At 37.3% G+C, this 13,680-nt stretch overlaps 1 protein-coding gene across 1 annotated transcript; it reads right to left on the bottom strand.

The window, feature by feature from the left end:
• Positions 1-1,304: 1,304 nt before the first annotated feature.
• On the bottom strand, positions 1,305-13,394 carry LOC118576384 (complement factor H-related protein 1-like; the record flags this gene model as incomplete). The annotated part of the gene is given in 4 exon segments (XM_036176654.1): positions 1,305-1,442; positions 1,444-1,526; positions 4,403-4,585; positions 13,212-13,394. Coding segments are annotated over 4 exon segments (587 nt in total), but the record flags the coding sequence as incomplete, so codon positions are not given.
• Positions 13,395-13,680: the final 286 nt, after the last annotated feature.

Here is a 13,680-nt window from a genome sequence, read left to right as displayed (position 1 = left end):
CAAGGGCATTTGCTCGGCTATATTCATATCAGCATTGCTTTTAATAGCCATGACATGGAAACAACCTAGATGCCCTTCAACTGAAGAATGGATAAAGAAAATATGGTACATATACACAATGGAATACTACTCAGCAGAGAAAAACAATGACATCATGAGGTTTGCAGGCAAATGGATGGATCTAGAAAAAAATCATCCTGAGTGAGGTAACCCAGACTCAGAAGGACAAACATGGTATGTACTCACTCATAGTAGGACACTTGATGTAAAACAAAGATGACTAGATTGCTATACAACTCCAGGGAGGCTACCTAGAAAACGGGACCCTAGGATCACCCAATGACAGAGAAATGGATGAGATCTACATGAACAATCTGGACGAGAGTGGGAGATATGAAGGTCAAGTTTTGAGAGAAGGGAGGCTTGGATCAGGAACAGAAATGGAGAACAAGGAATGGTAAATGGATGGATGGATGAGGACCAGATGAGAACAGGAGTGGGCAGAGTGCTGGAAATGGTCCTCTGCTGTAGGCTAAATGTGGATTTTCCACAACACTTACATGTGTTTTCTATGTTGCTTTCATAATAATGAAGATAATGGTTTTACTGGAAATTAGATTAGGAGGTATTTTTCTGACTGTCAGAATTTCTTCCTTTGCAAAGAAACCAAAGACTGTTTCCTTGCGAAGATGCTGCCAGTCCGAAGAACTCAGGAAAGAGTAGGCAATGTCAGATGCCAAATCTTATGCCATCATCTTAGATATGTTGTCCGTTGGCTTCTAAAGTTTAGAACTTCATGACAAGAGTGTGTTTAAAGCTGACACATGCAGTTTATGGTAAATTGTTATCGTGGTGCTGACAGACATCTGTCTTCACTAGTATTACAGTTAAACACAATGACTCTTGTGTGTTATTTTTATTAGTTTCATTTCCTTGATGTTTGAATTATTGATCTGGCAACTATCCAATTTCATATAATAGAAGATTATAAATATTTGTTCAATTTTGACATTGTTATTTATACCTGTATTTCCTTCTTCACTAGTGTTAGAGTTAAACACAATAACTCCAGTTTATTATTTTTATTAGTAACATTGGTTATTGTGCTAGCACACAGCACATTCTGCTTTAGGAGTTCTGAATGTACTACTTTGCATTTGAGGCAGTGGTCTCTCAGGCTCCAAATTAATCACCGTACATCATCACAAGTTTACACTTATGAGAAGAAATGAGTTAAACAATACTTTAAACTTAACTGAAACTATCTTAGTAACATGCATGCATATTTCCAAACAAAGGTTCATTCATCCATTGTACCAATAACATATTTTTGAGCAACTGGGATAATTGATGCGACCATCAATGCACCTTGCACATAATGGAAGTGATGTTTCTGTCAGTTTATATCCAGATTTACACTTAAATTCAACATGATCTCCTGATTAAGAATTATACCTTTGGGTCTTCTCTCCATCTGAAAGTTATGTTATGTCTTTCCATGATTTCTTCTGATACTACACATGCAGCTGAAAAAAAAATTACCAAACTCTTATTGATACATAAACCTACAGAGAGTCAGGTTTCAAATATTATTTCTCAAAGTTTTTAAAAATGTATATTAAACCAGCATATATTATTAATTTATATTGAATACCAAATGCTGTCAAAAATGGTTTTAATGTGATAAAATAGATTTCAACAACAAGGATTCCTAATGTGAATGAAATAAGACACTTGGGTTTCAGGACATTCGTGGTTGTTTGCATTGATTTAGATATTGGACAAAAGTAAAAGATTTGAACCTTGACATGAATATGATATTCAGATCTAATGTTCAGTGAGATGAGTATATTGAAAAATACTTCTCTTAGCCAAATTTTATCTACCTTAATAATGTTCATCATTCACTCAAAATTTCTAAGTATAAATAGTGATTATTGTATTATGCATTTGATTTTTGTGGTTTTAAAATTAAATCTATCAAATTACCACACTGGAAAGTGACTAACCTGCTTGGAAAGCAGCTTCATCAACTACTACACTGTCCCCTGGCCTTTCTTAAATTGGTAGAAAAAGCAAAAGGACATAATGTCCAAGTTCATGCTGTCTCCTACCAATTCACTTAGTGCTGCCATCCTGCCCCACAGCACATCTGATCACACACTGCTGTAAAGGACAAAGTGCTACAGAGTGGGTGGCAAATTCCCATAACCATCTCCCATTGCAGCATCTGGTGTCACGCCACTGTCTAGTCAGAGGAGAATCCTACTGACCTCCCTCTGCTGAATAACTCTTGAAAGTAGCAGATCTGCCAATTATAATTTCTGAGAAAACCTGCATCATCTTCTATAAGCTACCAGCCACAGTAGGCATCTTGACACAGTGAGCACCCTGCACCCTGAGCTGTCTCTATCACCCCATCTAGGCTGAGAAGTGTCCCAATTTCAGTATAAATCACAGAAACAGTGGTTCACATTGTGTCCAAAGGTGTTAATTACAGGCAAACAACCCATAGGAGGCACTGTAGTAGCTCAAGATACACCTCCAGTAAAGAGCTTCCTACTAAGAAAGTCTCCATGGATATAATTGAAAGGGCCATTGTAAGGGAAACAAAGCCCCCCTCCCCCCCACTAGCTCTGCTAATTGCAGATTCAGTGGAAAATACTGCACTCTGCCCCCATGCCCCATACCAGAAAAGTTAGCCCATCATGCTCTGCTAACAGGATGCTTGCAGGATGCCCCCTGTGGTTGCATTTACAAAATATTGTAAGAAATTTACAAGAAATTGCTTGAGAAGAATGCTTGCCAAATAACCCCTTGCTAGATAAGCTTGGAATTCCTTTACCTACCCAGACTCTGAGAAAGAACACAGAGACATCTGGCCTCCAGGTGTCTGCACTCTGAGTGACCCCACTCCCCTGCCCTGGTAGAACTGCCTCATAAAAGGCCTGTGAGCCTCAAACTCGGGGTCACCAGCTACTCCTCACACTGGTGCCCCACAAGCTCGTGTTAAAATAAACCTTCATTTGTGACCCGATATCGGAGTGGAGCTCTCTGTTTTGAACGCCGACCCTAACAATAATGTATAGAAAATTGATCCAGCAGATGTGCAAAAAGCACAAGAAATGGAAAAATGGAAGACAAAAAGATTCTTCCAAAGTTGCATTATTCCTCCAGTAATAGTCTCCAAATGTACTGATATGAATAAAAGATGAGTTGGAGAGTTTTTTAAAAATCAAATTTAAAACAATTATTTCCAGGTAAACACAGACAAATAATTAACAAAGTAAAAAAACACAATGAGGAATATGAGGGGAAATGTACTGTACTGAAAAAATGTGCTCTGTACAGTCTTGTTTTTATGTCAGCTTGACACTTGACAGTAGCTGGAGTCAGCAGAGAGGGAAGAGCCTCAGTTGAGGAAATGTCTCCATGAGATCCAGCTATAAGGCATGTCCTCAACTAGTCATCAGTGAGGGAGGGACCATGATGGAAGCTGCCATCCTGGGCTGACAGTCCTGGGTTTCATAAAAAAAAGCAGGCTCAGCAGGCCAAGAAAAACAAGGCAGTAAGCAGCACCCCTCCATGGCCTCTAAATCAGTTCCTGACTCCAGGATCCTGTCCTGTTTGTGTTCCTGTGCTGACTTCCTTTGATAATGAGCAACAATATGGAAGTAAAAGGCAAATAAACCCTTTAGTCCCCAAACTGTTTTTGGTCATGGTGTTTGGTCACAGCAATAGAAACACTAACTAAGGCAGACTCCATAGGCATGTAGATTGCTTTTTTTTTTTTTTTTTTTTTTAAATCAGGCAGTGGTTCTACTTCAATAGATTGGGGCTGTAGCTTTGTTGGAGTAGGTGTAGCCCAGTTAAAAGTGTGTCTCTGGGGAAAGGCTTTAAGGTTTCAAATGTCCAAGCCAGGACCAGTGTTTATAGCTTCCCACTGCCTTCAGGGCCAGATATAGAACTCTAGGGTATTTCCCTAGGCTGTGTATCACCATGCTCCCTGCCTCCCCTGCTGATAATGGACTACACATCTGGAACTGTAAACAATCCCCAATTAAGTACTTGCTTTTATAACAGTTACCAGGGTCATGGTGTCTTTTCAAAGAAACAAAGCACTGACTGAGACAAAGGGTATGGAAATAACATGCTCACACCAAGTTTTATGGACATCTATACATGTTAGTAAAAACTCAATAATAAAGAATAACAGGAATAATTTTATGAACAATTTTTATATAAAGGAAACTAATAATCTTGCTTTACTCACATACTGATATTTGGCAGTGAAGCAGTAAGCAAAAGTGCTTTTAATATGAGAATGTTTTAATTATTAAGAGAAAAATATCAAGTATCATTAAACTGAATCTCCTGTGATCTATGAGAATGAGGTTCTTACATAAACATTTTGGTGTCTCTGACCACTCTCCATTTCTACATGTTATTTTCTTGTTGCCCTGCAGTTGGTACAAGTACTGGCACTGATATTCAACTGATGATAATGGTGCATATAGTGACAATGGGAAGGAGGTGATGTCTCCTTTGTCAATAGGTAGAGGAGGCCCACATTTCCCTGTGGAATCTAAGAACACAACACTTGAATGTTTGAGAGATCAAATCAAAGTACAGACTTCAGCATAACCAATGAAAGCACAGTGTTAAACACAATATCAAGACTTCAGTGACTTCTGGGTGCAGAAATGATTACTAGAAGAAATTCCAATCATTTACACTGAAAGTTACAATCCTTCCTTCCTTCTCACCTAAAGAACTACTGAAATGGAATAAGCAATCTGCTCTGAAGCCTTCCAGTGCTACTAAAGTCTTGACAGCTCTGAGCACACAGTCTCCTACATAGACAGAGTTTCTTAATTCTCAAGGCACTGGAATATTTATTGCTGTATATATTCCTCATCTTTATTATCATGTTTCAGAAGCACACATTTATAGAGAAGAAATTAAAGCTTATAAAGGCACAAAAGGCAAATGAGGCTTTCTGGGTTTTTGAAAGGGGCAAAGTAAGTATAGGTATCTGTAGATTATGCTTTTGCTAAGTACAAATGGAATTCTTGGTAATAATATATTTAGTAAACAATACAGGAAGAGGGAAGACACTGAGAATTCTAGTTAAGATATTCAGGACTCAACTAGCTGCATAAGGCTGTGTACCATTTGTTTCTCTTTTGGACTGCTGATTGTCCTGGTGAGGCCACAGGTAAAGACAGAAATCAAATATCAATATGTTCTGTTGAGTAAGATTTCAACAGGAGCATCATGAAACTGAACTGAACTCCACCATTGTTGAGAGGAAAAATGAAATGTCCAATATCAAATGAAATATTTTAGCATGAAGGAAAATAAAAAAGTTGGACATAAGGCATGGATATGTATATTTAAATACTAAGTAAACTCAAACAGGACAAGTCCCAGGAGGTTCATTTTTTGTTTTTGTTTTTGTTTTTCTTTTGTTTTGTTTTGTTTTTTCAAGACAGGGTTTCTCTGTGTAGCTTTGCACCTTTCCTGGATCTCACTTGGTAGACAGGTTCTTAGATGCACATTTTGAAACTGCCTAAAGAAAACATCTAAAAAAATCAGTGTGAATTCATCAGTAGCCACACTGGATCAAGTTCCAAAAGAAAGTGACTTCCCATGTACCACTATGGAGGCCATAGTAAATGAATGGAAGGGGTTTCAGCCTTGAATTATAGGTCCTGTGGTGTTAGCCTTTCCAATAAATAGAGTAATGAAGACATCCTCAGATAAGAGAAGACAAAGAGAATTTATCTGCAACAGGTAGTTCATCAGAAAGAATAAGCACCTGAATTCATTACAAAAATAAAAATAGAAAATAAGACTTTAGGAGGAAAGTAACTACTAAAATGAGGGTTTTATGTTAAATGATCTCTCTGCTCATATAATTATGTTTATGTTGGAGGTGAAACCTAACATTTGAGAATGGTGCTCAATATATGTAACAGGGATTGTTAAAGAAATCTGTAAGTAAAACATGGGAAGTGGGAAGTATAAGTGGATTTTAAAGATAAGAACATTTTCCAGATTCCATTGAAGACTAAAATGTCAGCATCAGTAGGGGGTGACACACAAGCACAAATACCTAGGGGGACTTCAGTAACAGGTGGTTAAGAAGCTATTGGAGATAGCATACTCAAATTGTGTACTTGGAAACAATAAAAGATACACACCAAAATGAGAGTATTAAGGTCCATTTCCCCAAAGCAAAAGAAGAAATGAGACTGAGAGAAGGGAAACACAAATTAAAAAAAAAAATGAACAGATACATGGAACATACAAGTAATTGTTTCATGTGCTAATAATCTGCATACAGAGATTTGAGCAGAGGACTTGGCACTTGATGTTTTATTAGAGATATGATGTGAATTTGTGAATCAAAAATACATAGTTCCCATTCAATAATAAATGACCAATGGAAGTAATTTGAGGAATTTCTGTGCTTATAAACTAAGTCTCAGCATGTATTCAGGAAACTCCCACATTTTTAATTCAACATATGAGAAATAAGGAAATCCCATAACAACTCTCCCCTTGACACCTGTGACAGGCAGAAGAGCAGGTCCTTGGGTCTTGAGAGTGGAAGAGCAGTTCTTGCCCCTCATAGGTTGCTGCTCCTGGGAGAGTGGACCCTGCACTGTGCCTGAGCAACACAGCAGACCTTGCTGTAGCTGGAAGTTTTCCTGTGTCCTGTCTGGTCCTGCAGCTGTTTACACCCAACTAAACACACAGAGGCTTTTATATCAATTATGAACTGGATGGCCTATCACTCAAGCTTCATGCTAGCTATCTCTTATGTCTTAAATTAACCCATTTCTATTAATCTATAAGTTGCCACATGGCTGTGGCTTACTGGTATTTTCACACCTTGCTTCTCACAGCCTCTCCTTCCTCCCCTATCTCCCCATTCTCCTCCCACTGTCTGTCTTAGATTTTCCTGCCTGGCCCCATCCTGCCCTGCCATATGCCAAGGCAGCTTTATTTATAAAACCAACCAGAGCAACACTTATCTACAGCATACAGAAAGACATCCTATAGCACCTGGCCATGGTGGTGTGGAATACAAATAAGCTGGCTCTGAAGTAGTGAGAGAACTGGCCCCATCCCTTGCTGCCTGCTGAATTGGGTGAGTTAGCTGTGGCAGTGCTGGAGAGCTCTCTGTGGTGGTGAGAATGAAGAAGAGCAGGCTGGTTGACCAACATTGCTACCACTCAGGCCTAGAATATGGGCTATGTGTTGGCCCAACAAAATCTCCACCTCATCTAAGAACTGCTGGAGCACATGAAAGCACCAGTCCTGTGTATGTATCCAAAGCTGCAGTACCTCTATGACACAGGTAACAACAGAACATCTAAGAGGAGTCCAAATGAAGACCAGACCAATGACTCATTGCAATGAGCACTTGCAAGTGAAGATATACAAATTAAAAGGTGTAAACTGTGTGACTCACTAGGTCATTCTACAGCTTCCATGATGAGATTTTTTTCTTTCTTTTAAATTTTATTTTATTTTATTTTATTTTATTTTATTTTATTTTATTTTATTTTATTTTATTTTATTTTATTTTATTTTATTTGGTGGGTGTTTACAAGGGCGGGTGACAGATAAGAAGGGACAGAGAGATTGGTAGGATTGGGATGCATGTGAAATCCACAAAGAAGCAGTAAAATCTTAAGAAAGAGAGAGAAAGAAAGAAAGGAAGGAAGGAAGAAACAAAGGAACAAAGAAAGAAAGAATGAACGAAAATGGAACTCCTCCACATTTCTTGGCCTGGCAGGCCCCAGAGGACAGGCACAAGTTTGCCCAGGTCTTCCATGTTGAGATTTTTCTTTCTTTCTTTTTATTCTATTTTTCCTTAAAATTTTATTTTATTTTATTTTGAAGTATTTATAAGAGCAAGGGGCAAATAAGAAGGGACATCGACATGGGTGGAATCTGGATGTATGATGTGAAATTCACAAGGAATCAATAAAATGTTTGAAAAAAGAAGTAAGGGAATGTAACAATGAAGATATATTTTATTATAAGTAGATATTCTATAACACCACTCACATTTCAAAGTGAATATTTTGCAAATCTTTTCTCAAGCATCATATAAATATACCTTATGCATTTAATATTCATAAATAAATATGTGACTTAAGATTTAAAGTGATGAATTTTTCTTTTGTGGCAATTGTTCTGCTTATCTGATAGAATATTGGTTGAAAAATTCCCACCATATTTCTTCATTAATTTTCCAAATGGATTAAAACTGTCTTTACATTATTTTATTTTCAATTTCTTATTATTTTGTTTGTGACCCTACCATTTAATGGCTAAGCTATATCTAGGGAGCCTATGCACTACATTGCCTGAACTGCTAGGAACTGAACACTGGACAGCCTAGAGGAATAGAATCAGTGCCTTGTTGAGATGTCATCAGAGAGGCTTTCTCTAGGAACAGATGGGATAGGTACACAGACTCACAGTCAGACATTATGAGGAGATAGTCTAAACGAGATCTCCATTGGGTCTCACCCTTGGTGATTGGGGAACCCCACAGAGACAAGGAGGAAGATTGTAGGAGTCAGAGTAAACAAAGGACGCCAGGAGGACATGGCCCTCCTAATCAACTAAGCAGGGCTCACATGGGCTCGCACAGAGGGACTGAAGCAGCAAACACGAGGCCTACATGGCTCTTCACCAGGTTCTCTGTTTATATGTTATGGCTTTTAGCTTGATTTTTCTTTTGTGGGACTCAAACAGTACAAGTGAGTGTGTCTCTGACTCTTTTGCCTTCTCTTGGGACTCTCTTCATCCAGTCAGATTGCCTTGTGCAGCCTAGATGTGAAGGCTTTTAAAAAAAACCCTTGTCTACTCCATTGTGCTGTAAGCCTGTATTTAAGGTCTCCTCCCTCCTTCAATAAAAAGCATTCAGCATTCTGCTGGGGCGGAAAAAAAAAAAAAAAAAAAAAAAAAGCCTTGTCTTGTTGTACCTTGTTTTGTCTGTTAAACTTTTGTCCAATGGAGGCCTGTTCCTTTCTGTAGGGAGAAGGTGTGGGGATGCCTCAGGCAGACAGGAGAATGGGGAAGTGGGGTACTAAATGAGGAAAAACTGTTGTCTGGGTGTATTGTATGAGAGAATAATTTTCAATTAAATAAAAAGAAAACTGAAAAATCATGCTTCTCACTAGAATTACTTCACTTTATTTTCTCTAATGTACAGAAACCAAAATATAATGTCAAAGAAACATTGGCAGATATGAGGGCTTACCTTTGCATTTTGGTGGTTCTGTCCAAACCCCACTTTGACACATCACTTCTTCTTCCCCAAATTGTTCATAAGGTTTATTATATTCATAATGTACTCTCTCACCAGATGGATATTTATCCATGGGCCTTGTGACATATGGTGGATTCACACAGGAAATAACTAAAGAGCAAAAGAAAATATCATTAGCTATTTGTTCATCTTCAATATTCAATTAAAACATGAGATTACAGGTAAATTTCTTAACCCATGAATGGATAAAGAAAATGTGGTATATTTACACACACACATACACACACACACATGCACACACACACACACACACACACACACACACATAAAGAAATCATAAAATTAATAGGTAAATGGATAGAACTAGAAAAAAATCATTATGAGTGAGATAACCCAGACCCAGAAAGACATATATGGTTTGTATTTTCATGTATAAATATTAGATGTTAAGTCAATGGTCATTAAGATAAGATCCATAGAACAACAGATGTTAGGTGTAGATCAGGGCAAGGAGTAGTCTCTATTGGAGGATGGGGAAATAGTTTAGACAGTTATGGATGAAGAAGTAGAGACAAGGAACAGAATAGAGGGAAGGATAGCTAAAATTAAGCATCATTTGACCAGTATTATGAATACAACACAGTAGAACCTGTCTTCATATATACATATATGAAGGAAATGAAAAGGAAATCACCAAAAATGTGGGGAGACAGAGCACCAATGGATATCTCTTGTCACAAACGTAGCTTCTAGTATTGGGATTGAGTAACATGTAATTGAATGGGTGACCAAAGATGTCACATGTGAATTCCAGCACACTCAGGCTGTTGACAAGACTATCAGTTGTTTTTCACAAACTGGAGGCAAGGACACATTGTGAAGACAATACCTACACAACCTACTGATCATAACAAAGTTGAGATGGTGCCTAAATAGAGCCTTCAGCCCTACGGGCTAGCATCTTTGGTGCAGGAAGGTATTTTGCATGCTACCAAAGTAGAAACATATACACCAATGCAGACACAAACTCTTGATCTATAATGGTATTTTGCCTGCAACTTACAATATGAAAATGGTGCACAAAGCTTGTTGGAGTGACCAAGGACTATTTAATGTAAATTAAGAGCTCCTCCATGAGATGTAACCTATATCTGACACTGCTTGGGTGACCAAGAACCTGGACTAGATAGATAGCCAGGGACCTGATGCTACTGTGAAAGCAAATACTACTTTTGTGAAAAAACAATCCAGACTAAACATAACCCATAGAGATAAAAGGACTCCACATGACATTCTTCTATACTCATAGATCAGTGCCTTGCTCAATTGTCATCAGAGAAGCTTAGTCCTGGTGCAGATAGGAACAAGTACAGAGATCCAGTGACAGATAATATGTCAAGAACTTGGATTATTTAGCCCTAAATGGAATATCTCCATCAGATCCCCCTGACATGGCTCAAAGAATCATGCAGAAGAGGAGAGGACTGAAAGCATGTAAGAACCAGAAGGGACAGAGGACACCAAAACAAGGCCCCTAAATCAACAAGATTGATGCACATATGAACTTACAGAGACTGAGGAAGCATGCACAGGGCCTGGATTGGTCTGCACCAGATAGGGCCATAGAGGTGAAAGGATAAGTTACCACACATCCACATCCTTAACCCAGAAGCAATCTCCAATGATAACCACTTGCAGATGAAAATTTTAGAGTTCTCCAAGGAAGTATCACATGAGAAACAAACTGCTCTTATGTGTAGGCTGAATAAAACAACTCAAAGGCATATCTGTAAGTTCCTTATCTCATAATGTCCTGTCATGGCTTTTCTTTTTTGCCTGTCTTTTTTTTTAAATTTAATTCCATCCTTTTATTTTGTTCCGATTTTATTTTGTTTATATTTTTTCCTTCTCTCTTTTTACCCTACATGCCCTTTGCATATATATTATGATTTCTAGTTTAGTACTTTTATGGGATCCATGAGTGTACAAATTAGTGGGGCTTTGTGTCTACATCTCTTTATTGTGTCTTTTCTGCAGCTATATCCCTCAGACTGTTTGCTTTGTCTCACTCCAACGTGCCTGCTTCATTATGTTTTATTATTATTCCTTGGAAGGCTGGTTCTTTTCCAATGAGAGACAGTAAGGGGATGTGTGCAGATGGGACAGGATGTGGAGAAGAAATGAGAGGAGTAGAGGAAAACAAAAAAAATATCTGGATATATCATGTTAGGAAAAAAACTATTTTCAATATAAGGGCGAGACATTGTTTCAAGAAAACAAAAGTTATAAGGAAATGGTGATCAAATAAATATCCTAAAATCCTAACATTCTAATTGGTTAGAAGAACAAGTCATAATTGCCCTGATAACATTCATATGATAATATATCTATGTGTATATTATCACTATTTATAGTGATTATTATATCATGGATTTTTTGATAGCCTTTAAAAATGAAATCTCCTAAGACTAACAAGACTCCTCCAAAGGTCTCTTACTTCTCCAGTAAGAAACTCCAAATAGACTGACATGGATAAACATCAGATGAAGGATTTAAACGAACCATTTTATTTACAACCAATGATTTCTAAGAGAACACAAAAAATAATAAAAGGAAATAAGGTATTGGAAAAAGAATGAAAAAATGTATAGACAGGAGAGAGCTTGAACTGAGTGAAACTGGAGAATTTGAAAAGAAAAGTTGGGCAAGTTAAAAAAAAATAAGACCAAAAATGTCAATACCAGCAAAACCCTGACCATTCTGAATGGCAAATCCACCTGCTTAGAAGTCAACTGAGACGTGTCAGCTTTGACACTTCTTTATTTTAATGCATGATGGTGTTTTTATTTGCAATTTGTTTGTAATAAAGTTCATATAATTAAAGAACTGAAGAATTTAATACAATAAATCTGACCCAAATTAGCAAATAAACAGTTGACCCAAAATGCCTCAAGGAAATTAAAAACTGAAGGAATGCACCTCTAACATAGCTTCCAATACAAAATATTCTGTAGTTACAGTAGTATTCAAAAATGAAAAAAAAATAGCTACCAATATCAAATACTAAGAACAGGTAAGTTGTACCTGCTTAATAGCAGAAGATATATAAAGTAAATGTGAGAAAGAAGCAAATATTGGTGCAAACATTCTCTTAAAAATCCATTTCAGATATTTCAGAAATAGCTATGTCATGAAAATAGCTAAGATGGGAAAAGTGATTACCATCAATTAATGAATGCATAAAGACGGTGTCATATGTTTATACAATGAAATATTGTTCAGACATCATAGATAATTTTTATTATTTGAGGGAGAAAATGGCTGTGGAGGACATTAAGTGTAATGAGCCAAAGAGAGGAAGATGAGTCTCATACATTCTCTTGTACAGTGAAAATTAGAAAGGAAAATCCTCCTGATCATGTGACAGTGAGTAGCAGAGTGTGAGTGTCGTGAGTGGGAAGGCACATTGATAGAGGTTGGAGGACATAACTGAAATGAATCAAACATGGGAAGACAAGTCCTTTGTGTCCTTTCTCACACAGTGAGAAGAAAAGCTAAAGTTCCTCTTGACTGCCTAACAGTGATTAGTAGAATTAGGTGACATGTCTAAAGGAAGAGGAGGGTGTATGAGGGATGCTGGCTTTAGTTACAGCAAAGTATATACAGGTATGGATATAGTATGCTGGCACCCAGATTTATGCACACTAATACATGTTAATAAAAACTTAATAATGAATAATGTGTGTAATTTTATGTAAAAATTTAATAATTTTGCTGTTTTCACATGTTAACATTTGGCAATCACACACTCAATAAAATAGTAATTATAATATGTGAGAGTGTTATTATAAAGATAAAAATATTCCAATTATGAAACTGACTTTCCCACTATGTATAAGAATGAGGTACTTACGTAAACACTTTGGTGGCTCAGACCATTTTCCATTTCTACATGTTATTTTCTTATTGCCCTGCAGTTGGTATAAGAACTGGCACTGGTATTCTACTGATGATGAAGGTGGGTATTCTGGCAATGGGAAGGAGGTGATGTCTCCATTGTCAATAGGTGGAGGAGGCCCACATTTCCCTGTAGAATCTAAAAATACCACATAAGAATGTTTGAGAGGTCAATCAAAGTACACACTTCAGCAGCACCAATGAAAATACAATGTTAAACAAGACTTTAGTGATTTCTGGCTACAGAAATGACTGCTTAAGAAAGTTCAATCATATAAACTGGGAAAAATGCTATACTTATTTATGAAGAACTTCTGAGAAGAACTGAGAGAAAAGATAAAATTAGTTAAGTGGAATCTTACCTTAAGTGAGGAGCACAGAGTGTATTAATAACTGATATTATGACTATGACAGAACACCTGGCA

This window comes from Onychomys torridus, unplaced genomic scaffold (genome assembly GCF_903995425.1).
Source record: "Onychomys torridus unplaced genomic scaffold, mOncTor1.1, whole genome shotgun sequence".
Lineage (NCBI taxonomy): Eukaryota > Metazoa > Chordata > Mammalia > Rodentia > Cricetidae > Onychomys > Onychomys torridus.
This window is presented reverse-complemented; position numbering and strand designations above follow the sequence as displayed.